Below are 18,219 nucleotides of genomic sequence, written 5' to 3'. Positions count from 1 at the left end.
AGTTGGTTGGGAATTGGGACAAATTCTGCATGGCCTGGTGGTAGTTTAAAGGAGGAGGTAGGAAGAGTAGAAGAAATGAAGTTGGGAACCGACCAGCTCATGCAGGGAATTTCATCCTGTGCTGCCAAGTTTGGATTTTTACCCTCAGAGTCAGTGGGATCCACTGAAGATTTTAAGTAGGAGTGAGAGTCTCCTTTCCATTTTAGTACAACCATATTCTGACTGCAGTATGGAGATTAGAGGGGGCAGAGCTGGAGACAGGGTCCACTTAGGAGGATGGTGCAATGCACCAGGTGGCAGTGATGGCCGCTTCAATTAGGGCAGTGAGAGTGGGCACAGAGAATAAGCACACGCAAGACAAATTACTAAATCCCTGAGGCTTGGTGATTTATGGAATGGAGCAGGAGTCGGGAGGAGAGAGGAGAGAGAGGAAAAGGAGAGAGAGAGATCGGAATCAAGGTCTATGGCTGGACTACTGTCTTCAGCTGAGTGGTCCTGAGAAGCAGCACACGGGAAGAAGGAGAGAGGCTCTAGAGGGAGGGATGTTGCTGGCATCTTTATGATGAGCTGCCTATGGGCTATCCCAGGGGAAATGTCCAATAGGAAGCTGGACTCCTGGAATTCTTTATTGATCAGGAAAGACCCTAAAACTGTCATCACTTTGTATCTTATGATCTTAACATAAATGTCCAAAAGAATGACAGCTTGACCCCTGTCACAGATGGGTTGTTCTAGCTTGGAATATGACTCAGGCCAATCAGCTAAGAAACAGAGGCCCTGTGGGCACTGGGATAGTTAAGAAGACCTTTTTTCTTTTCATTTCTTTATAAATATTTATTTATTTATTTGTGAGAGAGAGAGAGAGAGCGTAGGGGGAGGGAGAGAGGGAAAGAGAGAGAGTCTTAATTAGACTCCATGCTGAGCATGGAGCCCAACTTAGGACTGGATCTTACAACCCTGAGATCATGACCTGAGCTGAAATTAAGAGTCAGATGCTCAACCGACTGCACCATCCAGGTGCCCCAAGAAGACCTTTTTTCTTTAAAATCATAGCAAATAAGATAGTCCCCCCCGAACTCTTTGATGGGAGTTGTCTCATTCATTCTCTCCCTCATTTGAAAAACCTTTTACTAAGCACTTTCCATGAGTCAAGTATTGAGAATACAGGATATAGGAAGTCTCCGTCCTTGAGTACCTCTGGGACAACACAGACACAAGGACATATGACTATGATTGCATGTTACAAGCAGAAGGAGAGTTGAATGTCAATGTTAGGTGTTCCCCCCAAGATGTTCTTAGACTTTGAGATGCTAAATATTGCCATGGAATGGGGCAGAAGAGCATCAGATAGAACCAGAGAAGGCTTCCTGAGGGAGGGAATGGCCCGTGCATGGATCATGAAAAATGAATTGGACTTCATGGTGTGTAAAAGAAGGCATCCTTCACTTGTGCAGACACCAAGGGAGAGGAGATAAATTTGGCATGTAGGTTGGGGAGGTGAGGAGAAGCAGGATTCAGTTTCTGGGCAGCCTTGCATGTCATTCTGGGGAGGCATTTGGGCTCAAAGGAAGTGGTGGGGAAGAGGTCATATGTGTACATGCCCACAGGGACCAGGCAAGGACATAAAACAAAACAAAACAAAACACAAAAACGAGGTGGAGTGACCAACTGTCCTGGTAAGAGCAGTTTCCTGGGACATGGGACTTAAGTGCTAAAACCAGACAAGTCCCCAGCAAACCAGGAAGTGTAGGTCACCCTGGAATGAGGCCAGGCCTGGGATATCAGTCAAGTGCACATCCACCCCTCACGGACCCTGTTCACGTCAGGAGGTGGCCCCCAGTGCTGCCATGTGGGGATGCAGAATGGTATCTCTGAGTCTTCCAACAATTCGTTTTTTAAATGTTGACCCAAGAGTCAAATGTTTTCCTTTTTATTGTTATTTATTTTATTTTTTCTTTGAGTCTTATTGGCACAGAAGTCACATGTTTTAAAAACACCAGGCCGGCCCAACAAACCATTCCTGTGTACCCTGTGAGTGCCACAGACTGTCGGTTTGAGATCTCAGAGAAAAGCGTCATAAGCAAAACCTCCCACATCCCACCCTGCTCCTGCCCTGAGGCACATTCAGACAATTTTCATTTCGCAGAGTGACTTCAGTGATCAATCGTTTGGTTTTTCAGTTTGATGCTGATTTGGATGCTGGGCACAGCACGTAATCGATCAAAGCAAGGATGAACGGTGGTGATAGAGATACCCATTCAATTTTTTTGAAAGATTAAATTTGTGTTCAATGGCTTGTTCTTCCCCAAATCCGGAAACCTACGTGGTGAGGAAGATAGAGCATGTACTTCTCAAGCAACAGCCTTAGGCATTAATTGAGGTCCATTTATTCTAGGTATCAGGACACCCCCTTGGTGGAGATAGGAAAAGGATCATCACCTTGTTTGTAGGGAACTTGGAGGTCAGGGCCAGCATTTGGAGGCAGGGAAGAATGGTATATTGGATTTAACACTGCAGTCAGAACAGCTAGCGCTGTTCTAGCAGCCCTGGCGCTTTCGGCAGCTGTGTGACCATTGGGAAACCACCAAACCTCTCCGGTCCATGGCTTCTCCAAGGGCTCCCAAGGATCACCCACCCCATCGTCTCTCTAATTCTAAGCTTTAACTCTGATTAGACTTTTGCTAGGAATTCTCCAGGCCTGCCAGGGTGAAAGAGTCAGCAGGGTTTTTTTTGTTGTTGTTGCTGTTTTGTTTTTAATTTTTATTTATTTATTTGTCAGAGAGAGAGAGAGAGATCGAGAGATCACAAATAGGCAGAGACAGAGGGAGAAGCAGGTTCCCTGCCTAGCAAGGAGCCCGATATGGGACTCGATCCCAGGACGCTGGGATCATGACCTGAGCCGAAGGCAGCTGCTTAACCAACTGAGCCACCCAGGCATCCTGTCAGCAGGGGTTTTAAAGAACAAATCAGTCCAGACATCTGTGACATCTTTCTTTTTTCCAGATAGAGTTAGTAGATATGGGGTTGTAGTATGTTGATCTGATATCTGGGCACCACCAGGCCAGCTCTCTGGATGGCATTTTTATTGTGTCACTGGATCTTCTTTAATTGAGCGTGGATTAGAACACTGGGGTGGGAGCTGCGTACAGCAAGCAAGCGTCACAGGCAGGGGCTCTGTGGCTGGGGAGACTTCTGCTCTGAGAGAGGGGTGGGGAGGGCAGGTGGGGGAGGACCTGCACTCATGCCAAGCTGCAGTGTCACCTTTATTAATGATGACGGGGAGAGGGAGTCAGCAGGCAGCTAATGCGTACTGCAGAGGAGTAATTGGAAGGTGTTGTTACCATTCCAAAGGACAGGGAAGTAGAAGTGGGACAAATGGGAATTTAAAAGGAGGGAGGTGAGCAAAGGGAAAGAATGAAAAAAAAATGGAGTATGATGTCATTTGGAAAATCGCAAACCAATAAATCAATGAGGTATCATTGCCAGGATAGAAAGGAAACAGCCTAAGGAGCCAGCCTGTCGGGGGAGTTGGGGGCTGACTGGAAACACCAGATCAGCAGGCAGAGCCGTGTCCTCATCCAGAGGTCAGCTGGAACCTGAGGCCCAGGATGGTCTCCCACTCCATCCACTCCATTCTGCCCCTTTTCCTTGAGGCTTTTTTTTTTTTTTTTTAGCATGAAGGGCATCAGAAAGAATGCTCTATCTAAAAGGGTTTTACAGGAGCTCATTAATGGGAACCCTTGGAGTCAGCTTTTCAAACTGTTATCTCTGAGTTCAGTTTCATAGGATTTTTTTCATCATTGGAATCAGCCTCATAAAAGCCCGAGCATGATGATTCCTCCAGTTTTAACTTTAACAGATGAAATAGTACTCTCTTTATAGGAATGAAGAGCGAGGACTTTGGGTAGCTTTCTTTCATTCTTAAGACCTTGTCAGTGGAGCTGACCGGAAGGCAACCCAGTAGGCAGGTGCCTGCGTGGCATCTCGTTACCGACAGATTGAGGTTCAAAGCCCTCAGCCTGGCATTCAAGGCCCTTCCAGCCTGTCCCTCCAAATCTCTCTCGTGATCTCCCTCTATGAACTCCGGCTGTACCAAAACACTCTGCACAGTTCCACCTCTGCGTCTTTCCTCATCCTGTTCCACATACAAAAGTGGGACAGCAATTTCTCAGCCTCGCCACTCTCCCTCCCCTTCCCTTACCTAGGACAGACATCACTAATCAATCAACACACTCTTTCCTGCTGAGCTAGGACTTGGCCGTGGGATCATTTCCCACACAGCTCTTGAAGCAGATACTACCAATCAATCAAATTCATCAAATTATAAAATGAAATGTATTTTCTATTATAGATCTAAGATGTCCTTTCCCATTTTTATCTTAGTCTCTTTCAATCACATTAGTTCCTCAAACCCCCACATGCTCTGTGAAATTTTCCCGGATCATCCCTATCCACAAAGGTCATTTCCACTTCTTACAAGCCTAGAGAAAACTTTGCTTATAGCACTCATTTTGTGCCTGTCATCCGGCATCACAATGTATATCTCTCTACAGATCAGAGTTTCTCAATTTCAGCACTAGTGACATTTTTAGTCGGATCAGTGTTTCTTTTTGGAGCTGGCCTGTGTATTATTATACGGTGTTTAGTAGCATCCCTGGCCTTTAGGCAACCTTACCCTCTCCCCCAAATACGACAGATTGCCCTAGTTGAGAATTACTATAGGGATGGAGGGATAGAGAGAGAGAAAGAGAGAGAGAGAGAGATGTTCTTCCTTATACCCTAGACTTTCAGTGTGTAGTTGGCCAATAAAGCTCCTTCCAGATAATGGGTGCTAAGTGAATATTTGCTAACTAATTGATTGATTACGAATGAGGAGTGAAGAACTGTCTGGGAAGGGAGAAAATCCTTCCCTAATGTGGATTAGGAATTACACATCAGTATGCCTTTGCTTCATTTGAGCACCGTGGAGCTGAGCGATCAAGGAGGTGTTGCAAAGAGGCACCTCTACACACACCCAGTCCATTATTATCCTACTAGGACCCAAAGAACAGAGCAGGCTGGACCAGCAGGTCACTTACAGCAGGGACAGCTAGACCCATTTGGAGGAGACTGGGGAGGTGCTAGGAGAGTCCTGCTGGGAAAGTTGGGCTTGAAGTTGGAAACACAATGTGAGAGACAGACCTTCTTCACTCCTCATGAAGTAAACACAACAGGTAAACTAAAGCAGTCCTTTTACCCACAAAATAATCCACCCTCCTGAAAACCCTCTTTCTGGGCTGCCGGGTTGTCTGGGAACACATTTCTCTGCCCGCCCCTCCTCTCCTTCAGACGTGGAGGCTCTGTAAAGGGAAACAAAGGGCAGGGAGAGATGTATAAATCGTCACCCGCAATGCAGCTCTCCTTGTCCACAGGGAGGTTTAAATCATCCTCCACGAGTCAACCGAAAGCTAACTCTACACTTCCCCAGCTGATCAACGAACTGTTCTGGTAAACTGGAAAGAGGGCTGGGGCTGAGCATTGCAAGAAGGCTTGCTGGGTGCGGCTGGTGAGCCAGGCCCTACCCAGGAGCCCTGCACATGCCTTCGACTTCGTCCTCACAACAGGGATATACGTAGTACTATGTTCCAGAAACAAGAGCAATATACGTAGTACTCTGTTTCAGAGACAAGAGAAGCGGGGCCATAGAGATCATGCAGCTTGTCCAAAGTTCCATGGCATTTGAAGGGAACTGGCATTTGCTCCTAGAACTTAGGATGCCCTGTCCAGAGCCTTCCAGGAAAACTGCTGCTATGGGAAACCAGATAACTTTCCTAGCGTGTGGCATTGATGATCCACTCTGAACCCATCTTGGCCTTCAACACCCTAAGCAATGCAGAAAATGGAGCAGTTATCCTCAGTTGAGGCTACAATCATGGGAGACTCATAAACCATAGAGTACAGTCATTAAGGCAGCAGATCCTGTCTATGTAACTCTGTGTCTACCCATATCAACTGGCCTATCTCCCTGTATAACCTGCCAAGCTAGCTCCACCCACCCATCCATTCATCCATCCATCCATCCTTCTGTCTTAGTATAAGCACAAGACACTTCTAGAATGTTTCTTAATATTTGAGACGTTCACTGAATTGAGTGGAATGTCGAATGCTCTCCCCATTCAAGGCTAGTTAGGCAGGGAGGACAGTAAGGTAAAATGTTACACACTTTTCCTTTCTTCATTGTACTTCGAGGCTTTGCTTAATTTTCCTATTAGTAAGATTACATCATGTTCATAAAACAATGTCTTTTTCTTTTTTCTAAAGAAAGCAAAAGCATTCTGGGGTCAAGCTGATCTAGCTAGGCAAGTCATGTCACCTCTCTGCTTCTTGGTTTCCATCTGTAAAGTCCACATGGTTTTATCAAGATTGCCTGAATGTTGGGAGGATAAAATGAGATAAAGCATATTAGTGCTTGGCCCAGAGTGAGTGCTCAAAACACGTGGCATCGTGACCATCAGGGTACTTTTTTGCACAGTGTCTGACTCATAAATGTCCAAGTAATATTACCTTCTCCTTCTTCTAGTTCTTTTCTTCCCTTGCCACAACCTTATAAAAAGTCCTTACTGATGGATAAGTAAAAGCCTTAGCATGCTGCCTGATACACACTTGGCCCTTTAAATGATAGTTCTTGTTGTCTTGTAGCCCACAGTGCCTTCTGCCCAAGACATAATATTCTTTTGTGATATGTTTTTCTGTTGAAGGTTGATCTTGGTGTCCTACTTAACCTTGATGCAAATGTTTGCAAGAGAAGATGAGGGGCTGCTTGGAATATTCATCCAGAGCCCACATCCCAGTGATGCTCCTGGCTTTGCTCTTTCGCAGGGAGAAGTGAACTGAGGACAAAACCATATTATCCAGGACTCCAAACAGAGTTTTTTGCACAGCTTTTCCTGAGGCATTTGGTGCAAAGACTTGAGGGTCATCACCGGTATATGTGCTGAGAATAAATCCTTGTTTCTGAAACTATTCTTCTCGAAATGACATTTATGAACTTCCTCACCCACACCTCCACAAATGTTATTAGAAGTGTTTAGAAAAAATCATCTTCCATTCAGTTAAAAACTGGGGTGTCCTAAATGACAGCCCCTTCCTGGCAAGTGGGTTTCTCAGGTTCCAAAAATGCAAATGGCTTTATTCAGAGACTAGGCGCCACTGGAGCAGGCTCCCTTCGATTCAACTCTGAACAACAGGGAGATAAGCCCACTAAGCTTGAAGACAGATAGGATCCACATAAAACCAAAATCCCTACTCTCTTGCCTGCCCAGGGAGGGCTAGAGTCTGCTTTAAAATGGTCATTTACTGAGAAGCATTTGCTGAAGTGTGGTGACACTACCATGAACCAGGAAGAGTCAACGTTGGTCCTAAGAACAAGTCCAGTACAGTGTTTTGGAGATGGGGTTGTGTGGTAAGATTTGGAAACTGCCTCTTTAAAGGGGAGTTCTTGAAACACTCAGCAGCAAGAGAGATTTTTAAAACCCAAATCAATGGCCTCTTTTTGCACTTGAAGGAAAAGACAAACTCTTACCCCTGACCTCCAAGGGCTCCCAGGATTTGGTTCCTACCTGTCTCTCTGACCTCATCTTATACAGCATCTTCCCTCATTTTATACCTTCTAGCTAGGCTGGCCTTCTTTTGGATCCTCCAGCATTCTAAGCACATCCTACCACAGGGCCTTTGAATCTGCTGTTCAATTGTCCTGGAATGCTGTTCTGCCAGGTTTTTGCATGACTGACTCTCATCATTCAGATTTCTACTCAAATGCCAGCTCTCTAAGAGACTGCCTTTATCTCCCATATTGAAAATGGTTTTCTTCCCACTCTATCCCTATCTCATTCCTTGGGGCTATGTCATTAGCAGCTATCACTGCCTAAAATAATCTTACTTGTGTACTCACTGACTTCTAGTGTGTTTCTCCATCCCTGGCCCTCTAACCAATGGGGATGAGAGCTCATTAAGAACAATTTTTGTTACTCTCATTCCTGGTTGCATCCCCCACAACTAGAAATAAGCCTGGGATATAATAGGTGCTCAAAAAATATTTGTTGAATTAAGGAATGTGTGAAGGAATGATCTCACTCTGGCTTGATCTAATGTAATTTAAGATGGAGTATACTCAGAAGTAGAACAAAAATTCTTTCACTTTCAAGCCCTCCTAAGGCAAAGATGGTCTATCCATGACCCCAACTTTTCAGAGTTTGTGTGTGGAGTGGTCCCTATAATATTCATTTAGAGATGGGGGAATACTATAATTTTTTATAGTCTCTCATCTAACACATATTTATTGAGTCCTCACTAAGTGCAAATTCAATTCTAGATTCTGGTGATAGAGCAATGAATAAATCGATAAAAATCTCTTCCCAGGTAGAGCTAACAGGTCTGACATGGGAGACACACTGCACTTATGAAAAGAACACAGGCTTTGGAGTTAGAAAGATCCAGATTTTAATTCCTGTTCCATCATATACTAAATGTCTGTCTAGGCAAGCTGCCTGACATCCATACGTCTCAATTTCCTCATCTGTAAAACAGGCATAAAGTTGACTCCATGAAGTTGTTGAGATGGGTCAGGAACAGGATGAATGTAGAGTCTTGAGCACAATGAATGAATGAATGAATGAATGGAATTTCCTTGCCTTCCATCTCTCCTTGGGATCAACTGTATCCTTTTGAAGATTTAAAGTGACCTCACACCACAGAGCCACATGGATAGGCTCCAACAAGGATCAGAATGTGTTAGTTTCAAAGGAAGAGTATGTTACCAATGCAGTTTCCTCTTCCAGCCTTGATTCAAAACAGCCTCGTTTATCCTTCCTTTCCTGCTCCTTGTCAGTGAAGCTAGCTGTCCGAGGAGATACCTGTAGTTCTGGCCCTAGTGAGGCCGGGTAGTTGAGCCATCATTAATGCCCACAGCACCAGGCAGGAGTGCACGCAGCTAACTCTACTACAGTTGTCATATTGTACAGATGGAATGTGTCAGAGCATATCCAGAATATACAGCAACCAAGTGGCACTTTTCTGTTTTCCTGTGATGTTGTGCCTTTGACATGGAGCAGGCCACATGAAACCCTGGGATCTGTGCCCATCAGGAAGCTTCCCCTGAAAGAGGGTGACTTGGTTTACTCTGTCATACAGCAGGATCCCCAGGGAACCAAAGAACGCCACTGCACACAGAGACAGACACATCCTAAGACCAAACAGCTGGGGGAATAAGTTTTTGATGAAGCCCGTTGTATTTCATGCTTTTGAACAATTTGGGCATTGTTGTCACTCTTCCCACCTGCTGGCAACTGTCCCCAAATAAAAGAAACCTCCCAACATGCCCCGGTCCAAGAGGCTCACATTTAATTTACTTAACAGGTGGACTTTGGGCATGTTGTTAATCAAGGCACATTCAGAGTCAAGGAGCACTGAGCTGTGATTGGGAGCACTTGATGTGTCCACAGCCAGTCATGGGTAGGTGACATCATCATTTCTTCACCCAGGTCAGGAATCTCAATGAGCTAATCTGCATAGTTTCTCTAGATCACAGTTAGCAACCATGACAGTAAAAATAATAGGTGATCATTACCCAGGGCTTTCCATGTTCTAAGTGCTTTTTTATTTAATCCTCACCCACACTGTATGAAGTAAGGAATATTTCTATCCCATTCTTCAGATGAGGACACTGAGGCACAAGACCCTGCCCACGGTCACATAACGAGGAAGAGATAGAGATAGGGTTTGACATTAGGCTGGCTGGCTCCGAGACCCCCACTCTGACACTCTACATCCTGGCGAAACAGGTGTAAACTCTTTGGAGCCCGGCCTTATCCATCCCACTCCCTGCTGCACTCTGGCACCCAGCACAGTGCCCAGAATGCGATGGTTGCTACGACAGAACAATATACTGGTTTCCCCAAAGATCACTACACACTAGAATTCCAAGTGTCCGACAAAGCTCCATGATGAAGGGGTTTTAGAGTCCCTGTTGATCCTAACACCACAGCCTCCCACTTCCGGTCCTGATCCGCCACCCAGACAGTGCCAGTTCCACCCAAGCATTAAATCTGTTACATAACCACATGGCAGACGTGGGGGTGAATGGAGAAGCCACCGGACGATGGCATTTGGCTGCTCTCAGTCTCCCAAGGAGATAAGTGGTCTGAGAGAGAGAACTTTTCATCTCCCTGACTGCCTCCCTCGGTATGAAAACTTTCCTTCATCTCCTCTCCTTGGTGCTTTCTATATTTTATTTTATTTTGGCCCTGCACATTATTTGAAGTTACTATAGCAACGTGTCACCAGCTGGTACCGCGTAGTAATGTTGGCATTTAGGTAGCAAGCTCCCAAAGTTAGCTGCTTCCCTCCTTCTGTGAGCTCATCCCTCCCACAATCTCAGGTGAGTGGGGGACGCATCCGCACCAACCAGGCCCCTCTGCCCCTTGGTTACTTGGTTTTCAAGGCAGGGCAAACCGAGAGCCTCTTCCTGGTCCACTCAGCATTGCAGGGGGCTTGACTGTGTGTGTGTGTGTGTGTGTGTGTGTGTGTGTGTGTAGGTGTGTTTGCCTAAGGGATGGTTAAATAGATATGTTTAAGTTGAGTAACGTGCACCCAACTCTTGGCCTTATCAATATGAGGGTATGATGATGGTGGGTTTTTTAAGGCAAAGGAGCCAAATGATTTGGGGAGGGCTTCTCTTCTGATCCTAATCACCTAGTATCCCCGCTAATTAATATTAATCACATGACACTGGGTTTCTCTTTTCTCTCTTGCCATCACACAGTGAAGAGACCCTGGCTGTTTTCCTTTGGAGCTTCAGTCCTCTCCCAGGTGTGCGAGACCTCTCTCCATACTGATGGGCTGAATTAATTAAGAGGATTGATTGTCGCGGATCGCTGAAGAGTGTTCTATGTGGCAAATAAGCCCTGCCACTCAAGGCGTTAAGTAGCCCCTCATCAGCCAAGTGTCTGCGATGATTGCACTTATTTTTACACGTTTGACCTAGTTTCAAACCGTGTCTCTTCATGCTGTGATTCATTAGCTACATTTTCAACCGCCCCGAACGAACGGAGCCGAGGTGACTCTGCCTGGTTTGTAACCAGCGTCTCAGATACAGTTTCTCTCTGGGATTTAAGATGCAGGTCCTCCTGGTATTTATTCTGTTTTTAAGAAGCAGTTTCCCATCTAGGCACCTGGTATGCTGCTTGGCTATAGATGAGTGGCTGCCTCCTGCTTGGGTAGTAAATATATGTCACCTACACGGTGTCTGCCGGGGATGGGAAGAGGGGGATTCTCAGCAGCCCGGACTGCAGGGCATCCCTCCACCCTGCTGCCCCCATGCAGCTCTCAGGCTTTTCCATGCCGCCGACAGGACTGGGAGATCTGGCTCCTCCGCTATAAAGTTTGAGCAATGTCAGGGAGAGGAGTGTCTGAGTGGCTAGTGCATCACGCTCCCTCCCTCCTCTCTCTCTTTCTAAACATTTAGAATATGGTGGATATGGAAGTAAGGTCTCAAACTCATAGAAAGGGAAGGGGGCAGGGAGTAAAGAGGTGGATTGCCATGTTGAGGATATTACTAAAAAAAGGATAAACGTCAGAAAGGCATAATGTTATTCTATCATTCTATCGTTATGTGACAAAGAGGCTTTTTTTTTTTTTTTTGGCTTTGTTATTTAATATAAATGACAAAAAGGAGCCTTTTCTGAATACGAACCTGCGGCTGGCGTCTCATGCCATTTCACTAATCAATCGGTCACAATGGTGTGATTTCTGACCGATTTGGTGCTAAGGTGGGCTAGACACCAGGGCAGGAAAAAAAGGGGTGCTTGCAGACAGATGTAAAACACTGTCCTTTTTCATTAACAGCCAAATGCAGGTAACTTGGCCAAACTTCAGTCACATTGCTCTACAAATCCTGCTGTAAGGTACTGAGCTGTATTTTTCTATGTGGTAGTTAGAAGGAAGAAATGAACAAGCTGGTAAAAGTAATTTTGGTTGACTGGTGGACTCTGACACACTGAGCAGGTCCTTATAAAAAAAATAGTGGTTTCTTTCATAAAATGGTCACTTTCTCTAGATGGGGACTAGCACCCTTTCCCCTTTTATTATTATTATGTTTTAAATGAAGCACAGAAGTTCTCTAAACAAGGCTTGAGACAATGCAGTCTTTTCAAGGTAATTCCAAGCAACTTGAGCTCTGAGGTTTGTTTTTTGCTTTTTTCCCCTCCACTTCAAATTCAAATCAAGCCATTGGAAATAACAAGCACTCTGTATCTATGCATTTGGGGCAGCCTGCAGTTCTGACAACGGTAGATTTTCCACCACACACACACACACACACAAGCCCACAATCCCAGGACTCATTTAAGCCAAAGCGTTAAAAGTAAACTATTGTTCAAGAAGCGATAGCATTTTCTCTTAGAGGATCACGGATCACAAAAAATAAAACCTCCCAAATCTCTTACCTTGAAACAGTAGAATTACCTGCAGAGATGTCCTCTCTTTCCTTGTAAAAAGAGCCAGGCTTTGGCCAGCAGCAGAATTACTCCAAAAGAAGGAATAATGGGTCCTTTATGTTGTAATTTTCACTGTTTATATGCAAGAAGTGTAGTGGGTCTGCTCACGTAGGAATAAATAAAAAGCCGAACAAACTGCTCAGCAGCTACCATGTGAAAAGAAAAGACCTCTAGTGGCCACAGGCTGAATTCTTTGAGGAAAGGAGAGAAGAGATGGAGGGAGTAGAGGAAACACACGTGTGTGTGTGTGTGTGTGTGTGTGTGTGTGTGTATGCGAGCGCGTGCGCGCGCGCACACACACACACACACACACACCTCTCAAACTCCAAGATTTCTCTTTTCTGCCATCCATCCTGGCCAGAGGGAAACACAATGAGAAAGCTTTCTTGGTTTAAGTGGGACCTGGTTAACAGCAATGGGGGTATTCTGTCTGGTTGGAAAAGAACTGATCATTTCACAAACTCACCACCACCCCCTGGGGGTCTGAGCAGGAGAGGCTCTGCCTCCCTGGGTGACCATGACCATTCACCCCAGTGGAAGCCTCCAGGTCCCCATCAACATAGCATCCTTGCTGCTGCTCCCGGAAGTCCCAGTTTTGTGCTTTCTGCCAGCTTTGCATGTGCTTTCTCAACATTTGTGGCGCGTGAGCGTGCTGGTGGTCACAGGTAAGCAGGGCTGGCTTGCTGAGTGTATGACCTGACTTGGTGCTCAGAATGGGACCTGGGGCTGTTTTGAAATTCTGAATAATTTTTAACAAGGACTCTTCATTTTCATTTTGTTCTGAGCCCCACAAATTATATAGCTGGTCTTGCTGACTGGGGAAAGCACGTTATTCCTAACATCTTAATTGGGGAAAAAACAAAAACCTTTAGAAGCAAAAGAGATTCCTGATATCTGCGAGTTACTTTTGGGAATGTGAACTTGAGGAACGTTCAGTTACCCAAAAGACTTCCTGTGGAGGAACACAGAAGGAACTTCTTTTTTTATCAGAAAATCAAGTATCAGGTGGGAGGTTGGGGGAAACAGGTGGTGGGTATTAGAGAGGGCACGGATTGCATGGAGCACTGGGTGTGGTGCAAAAACAATGAATACTGTTATGCTGAAAAGAAATTAAAACACAGGGACGCCTGGGTGGCTCAGTGGGTTAAGCTGCTGCCTTCGGCTCAGGTCATGATCTCAGGGTCCTGGGATCGAGTCCCACATCAGGCTCTCTGCTCAGCAGGAAGCCTGCTTCCTCCTCTCTCTCTCTCTGCCTGCCTCTCTGCCTACTTGTGATCTCTGTCTGTCAAATAAATAAAATCTTTAAAAAAAAAAAGAAATTAAAACGCACACACACAAATATATATATATACATATATATGTCTATATATATTTAACTTTAAAAAAGAAAGCAAGAAAATCAAGTATCTCCAGGATCTTGATACAGGCTAGATCTCCTGACACAAGGGCCTTGGCCTTTTCCCAAAGTACAAGCAGCTGGAGAAGTGATCTGGCTCTATTTTCTATACCTGGAGCTCCCACTACAGTCCTAGTCACACAATAGATGTTCAGGAAATGCTTTTTGAAGAATGAACGCATAAATGAGCCAAAGGTACCATTTCCTCACAGGGAAGTTTCTCTTGCTGATCAAGTAAGGGGAGATTCTCCATCCTTGAGAGGCTTTTGATACTCAGAGGCCTGAGATGGTTGGGGTATTTTCCAGTCTGAAGTCAAGGAGATGGGGAAGATCAATGTCATCATGCTCTCTCCTCTATTCCATGGCAATTTTCTTTATTTTCTACAGAGTCACTTCGTGGCATGTATGACAGCAATCTTAAACCAGATGGGCGACCAGCATTATTCCTTCTATATTGAGACCTTCCAGACCAGCTCTGAACTTGTGGTGAGTCAGCATGATGTTGGGGTGGGGGGCAGTGTAGGGAAGGCATTACACTCTTGGCTCTTAAAACTGTAGGAAAAGAAGGTGTTCCAGTGGACCTTATGTATGTGTGTTTCTAAGTTTACAAATATGTTCATGTGATTCCTTAGTTCTATTTTCCAGTTAGGCTTGTATATACCACTTCTGAAACATGTCTTCAGTCCCTGTAGGGGTGAAACTTAAATGTCTAGTCTAAATATGCTCCAACAAATGTTTGTTGATGAATCATGGACATTTTGGGGCTTAAGAGCATGAGAGATAAAAATCACACAGTCTAGGATTTGCATCCAGGATTTGTCACTGGTAAGCTATGTATTCATGGGCAAGCTATCTCTCTTAAGCCTCAGTTGCCCCATCTGTAGAGTGGGGATAAATTATTTATGTCAGGATGTGGGGAAGGGGTTAATGAGAGTACAGTAGCTCTCACATATTAAGTGGCCAGTATTAGGTACCTTTTTCTACATTATGATCACAAATACATGAAGGAAGTTGGCCTCTGAGCCCCCTTGCTCTTCTAGCCTCTGAGGACTCATTTGTACAGAACAGTCCACACATGGACTGTGGCCTGTAGGTTCATAGCTCTGTAGCAGATGACTTATAACCATAAAGCCCAGCCCACACTGTCTTGGGGGTATAGGAGTTCCTTTGCCCTCAACACGGTCACCTCTGTCATGTCTTCTTACTACTGCTAGATTCAGGAATTCTGCTGCTGGGACTCACTTTCAACTCTATGGAGTGGCCCAGGGAACTAAAATTGGACCAATCTCAGAGAGTGGCCCAAAAAAGGCAATTATTAGGAAGCCAATGTCCTTAGCTTTCAGCCATTCAGCAGAGAGATGGTCTCTTCAGTGGATCAGCATTGGCAAGAAATGTAACCTTTTTCTGCATACACAAAACATAAAACAAAAGGAAAGCCAAATAACCCAGGATTTTCCCCCAAGTTCTCTATGTCATGGAGCATGGAAATAGAAAAATCAGATTCCTAATTTTTGATCCTCAGTGGAAGGAAAGGTGAGAAGAAAGGTGGAAAAGGAAATTCCTATTTATTAAACATATATACTTTGTTTCATAATTGTCACAACAGTATGACCTAGGGATTAGTAGACATATTTTACAAGTCTATCATCTGCTTGCTCAAGGTCACATAGCAAGTATGTGGCCGAGTAGGGTTTGAACTTCTCTCTTAACCCTTAGAGCATGTTATGCTTCTCATTCAGAAGCTAGATGTTCCATCTATGAGCTGGAGGCCTTCTCTGTTACCACAGGAAGGGAAGGAGCACATGATGGTATCTGCGTTACCCCATATCAAGGATGAATAACAATACTCACCATTGTCTGACCTGGGACTAAATGAGCAGTTATAGTAGGCCAGGCTCTGTGCTGAGTACCTTTTAGCCAGTGTGCACGTAATCTTCATAGAAACTCTTTGAATTAGATGTTATCCCCATTCTGCTGATGTGGAAACTGGGATTTAAAGCACTGAGGTAATTTTCCCGAGAAGCAAAGACTGCTGAAAAGGAACCAGTCTCATTTCCAGAATTTTGTAATTTAGCTTAAAGTAGTGATTTTCAAATTATATTCCTCCCGTCCTCATCCTCACTATGTTTTACCGTAAACACACGCACACACACACACACACAACCACAGCTATTCTACTTTTATCTATTTTATATATTTGGTTCTGGGTAGTATTTTCCTTGGGCAAAGAATTATACTGTTAAAATGATTTGAAAACCACTAGCTTAAGGAAAGAGCTCTGAATGGGTTTCCTATGGATTTCAACATTTCCCAAGAGGAGATACAGCATGACTTGGCTTCTTCCAGCTCAGGAAGGTCCACATGCCAGGTCTCCTGGTCTTGGCTGTCTGGATTTGTCTTGAATTTGTGTTCTCCAAAGACAGAGCGCAAGCTTGGCCTGCTGCAGTCTAGGGTGTGTTGAGGTCCACTCTCAACCTCTTGAATGAGAGGAAGAGAGACCCTGTTATGTTTCCTCTAATCGCCCATGGATGTGTCTGTTATATATGAACTAGCTGTGTTTACGGTCCTGCTAACTAGGTGGTCATGGTAATTGCTACATGACCTGAGATGCCTTCACAAAGTGTAGTGTGCTTCTTCCTTAAATACCTATTTGAGAAGATGATTATAAAATTATGATATCAATAAATATTTACTTCTTCCCTCTCAGAGACAGAATTACTAGTGCTTTGTTTTGAGAATGCTTTCAGATCCCATAGTCACATTCCATTTGTATTTGTGAAACAATCTCCTGGTAACCAATGTAAACCTTCCATTTAAAAATCCATGGCTATTGGTTCCGTTGGATTTACTTAACGAATGCCTTTTCCCTTTCTGCTCCTCTAAAAAATAATGAAGAAAAAATTTAAACAGCCAGCAAGATCTGGGCCCTTCCAGTCGGGTTCTATGAAATGAGATGATAGGTGTGTTTTGCTTTACAATTTCAGGACTTCTTGATGGAGACATTCATCATGTTCAAGGACCTCATTGGGAAAAATGTGTATCCTGGAGACTGGATGGCCATGAGTATGGTTCAGAACAGGTGAGCAGCCACTTGTTCCTAACATCTGCGTCACCCCAGCAATCACTTTAAAGAGCACTCATGGAGACAAGGTGGGGTCTTTCTACTTTTAAACCCTAGGGAACTTCACACCAATCCCGAATCTTCTTCTTCTTCTTCTTTTTTTTTTTTTTTTTTTTTAATATTTCAGTCCTCATGACTTTGTATATACTGACCTGGCTACCTCCCACCTTCTCCATTCTTCAGATACCAGTTAGAATAACATACTTTGTAGGGTGCCTAGGTGGCTCAGTCGGTTACTTCTGACTCTTGGTTTCAATGCAAATCATGATCTCAGGGTAGTAAGATCGAGCCCCACATCAGGCTCCCTGCTCTGTAAGGAGTCTGTTTGGGATTCTCTCTCTCCATTTGCCCCCTAAAATAAATAAATAAATCTTAAAACAAAAACAAAAACAAAAACAAAAACTTTGTGACGTTTTCCCTCAACTCTTGAGATTGTAGGTCAGCCTTATTAAAATTACAGTATTTTAACATTTATTCAAAATGACAAAATATTCTGTGGTATATAGTAAAATAGGTTTAGGAAGCATGGAATGAAGCAGGTTTGTATAGATTTCTGTTCTGCAGGACTTCTTAGAGCCTTTAACATGCTGATGGAATTCTCTCAATGGAGGATGTGGGATATAGGATTTCACAAATGTGTTTGCTAGTGGAACAATTTGGTGTATACATATGTATGTTTCTGCGTGTATATTTAATATATATTAATATCTCACAGGATACCAATGTAACCCAAATATAATCCAGATCCCACGTAACCCAACACAACATTAGATAAAAGTAATTACACGCAATTTCAGTCTTTAATGCTTTCTGTCAAATCGTATCATCCTATCAAAATGAAATTCAAATTATAATACTCAGAAGTATTTTATGATATTCCCTTTCTTCATTTCTGTGGCTCTCAGTTATCGCTCACTATCCCATGCTTTATCCACATTTCTCTTATAATCTTATTCTCAATTCCTATTGAGAAACTCCTTTAAAACTGGGTCTTCTTGGCCCCTCCCCCCTTTTCTTCCCTCTCTCACTTCCCTTTGGCTTTATATATTTTTAATCCTCCCCATGAAAGGCCCTTCACTTTACACTAGCAAGAAGTTTTGTCTCTACCTATTGCCCTTGTTCTATATCCCCAAAACCAAGAACTGGCTGACAAATGTAAATATCCCTAGAGG

General features: G+C 44.1%; 2 protein-coding genes across 8 annotated transcripts in view; one reads left to right on the top strand and one right to left on the bottom strand.

Moving 5' to 3' along the window:
• INSYN2B (inhibitory synaptic factor family member 2B) overlaps positions 1–12,691 on the bottom strand; it is a 116,159-nt gene extending 103,468 nt beyond the window's left edge. The window contains exon 1 of the mRNA XM_004737626.3: positions 12,480–12,691. The gene's annotated coding sequence lies outside the window, so the exon portion shown is untranslated. The remainder of the gene's footprint in view (positions 1–12,479) is intronic.
• Positions 1–18,219, top strand: part of DOCK2 (dedicator of cytokinesis 2) — a 412,101-nt gene that overhangs the window by 305,830 nt on the left and 88,052 nt on the right. For all 7 annotated transcript variants that reach the window (XR_006605414.1, XM_004737633.3, XM_004737634.3 and 4 more), the window contains exons 28-29: positions 14,314–14,412; positions 16,911–17,005. Coding sequence is in view for 6 of the 7 variants with exons in the window: in XM_004737633.3 (XP_004737690.1) it covers positions 14,314–14,412; positions 16,911–17,005 (194 nt within the window). In the remaining variant the exon portion in view is untranslated. The remainder of the gene's footprint in view (positions 1–14,313; positions 14,413–16,910; positions 17,006–18,219) is intronic.

This window comes from Mustela putorius, unplaced genomic scaffold, assembly GCF_011764305.1.
Source record: "Mustela putorius furo isolate JIRA1106 unplaced genomic scaffold, ASM1176430v1.1 tig00000145_pilon_pilon_pilon, whole genome shotgun sequence".
NCBI lineage: Eukaryota > Metazoa > Chordata > Mammalia > Carnivora > Mustelidae > Mustela > Mustela putorius.
Note: the sequence above shows the minus strand (reverse complement) of the source record. Positions and strands in the feature narration are given on the sequence as shown.